The sequence below is a fragment of the Corylus avellana genome, chromosome ca8 (genome assembly GCF_901000735.1).
Source record: "Corylus avellana chromosome ca8, CavTom2PMs-1.0".
NCBI classification, from domain to species: Eukaryota; Viridiplantae; Streptophyta; class Magnoliopsida; order Fagales; family Betulaceae; genus Corylus; species Corylus avellana.
This window is the reverse complement of record NC_081548.1, coordinates 940,924-941,992: the sequence shown is the minus strand read 5'-3', so window position 1 is coordinate 941,992 and position 1,069 is coordinate 940,924. Positions and strand designations below refer to the sequence as shown.

Sequence of the window (1,069 nt, the reverse complement as noted above, 5' to 3'; positions counted from 1 at the left end):
AAAAGTAGGGCAGTCAAAGGTGAGTTTCAGGTTAATGACAATTACTAAGGGATCTTTGACGAGATTCCATAGTTGAGTTCGAAAAAGGTTATACTTGAAGAGGGTAAAGATGCTGGATTTGGTGTCTTTGAGTGATGAGACATTCGAATATCAAGGAGGGGATAGATAATAATTGGGTCATGAGAAGTGTCACAATCACAATCCTGACATCAACAAAGGATAAGGACAAGTGTATCACTCAGATAGCAGCCTGTTGACATCTACATGTGCAAAATCGTGGCCAAGGCATATATATACCTTAAGGCATAACCCCAACAGCAATACAGCATTGCCGTTGCTCAATCCCTCAAAACCACAACCCGTAAAGCATTCCCTATTAACTCAAGTTTTGGGTCATTCTTAAGCTACATCACATTATTCAACAAGGACATGGTACTAAAATCAATGAATTTTTCATATCAGCTTTGATAAAATGTATCGCAGAGCAAGTTGCATAAGTTCTAGATGACAATGTTAAATGATATCCAGGACTTCAAAGATCCAGATTAATGCAATGTAATAAAAAATGCCACCTAAGGTAATAGTAACAAACTATGCAGCTTGTGTGCCAAATTAACAGATAATAATGCTATCGCTGCCGCTGCTGCAGCTGATGATGATGAGTGATGACATAAGTATGGATCTAAAAGAATTGAAAGATGCTGCCACACTTGTTTGTATGTCTATGTTGTTCACTTAACTGCTATATAGACACGGGCTCTAATAACAAGAGGAAGAGATCGTCGAGGATCCATCAGTTCTCGTAACAACCTTCGGAGATAAAATGGAAGGTCCTGCATTCTCTGTTGAAAGAAAACATCTTTCATATGTCAATTCACAGAGACCCATTGCAGGGTCCCAAGATATGAATGCAATTGTATATGAGAATAATATGTTAGAAATGATGCTAGCCTATTTAAAAGATTTTGTGGACATGATTCTATATACCTGAATGAGACCATTGGTATGCCCACTAAAAAGGCGATTGTATGTTTCCACCTTTCCTAGAATCTCGGCAACCTCAGGGTCA

The 1,069-nt window shown here is 38.4% G+C and overlaps 1 protein-coding gene across 1 annotated transcript in view; it reads right to left on the bottom strand.

Annotated features, from left to right (window-relative positions):
* The window catches only part of LOC132189256 (uncharacterized), a gene marked incomplete at its 5' end in the record, with an annotated part of 2,037 nt that extends 978 nt beyond the window's left edge, over nucleotides 1-1,059 (bottom strand). Inside the window, 2 exon segments of the mRNA XM_059603910.1 lie at nucleotides 741-842; nucleotides 988-1,059. Coding sequence (XP_059459893.1) covers nucleotides 741-842; nucleotides 988-1,059 — 174 coding nt within the window.
* Nucleotides 1,060-1,069: the final 10 nt, after the last annotated feature.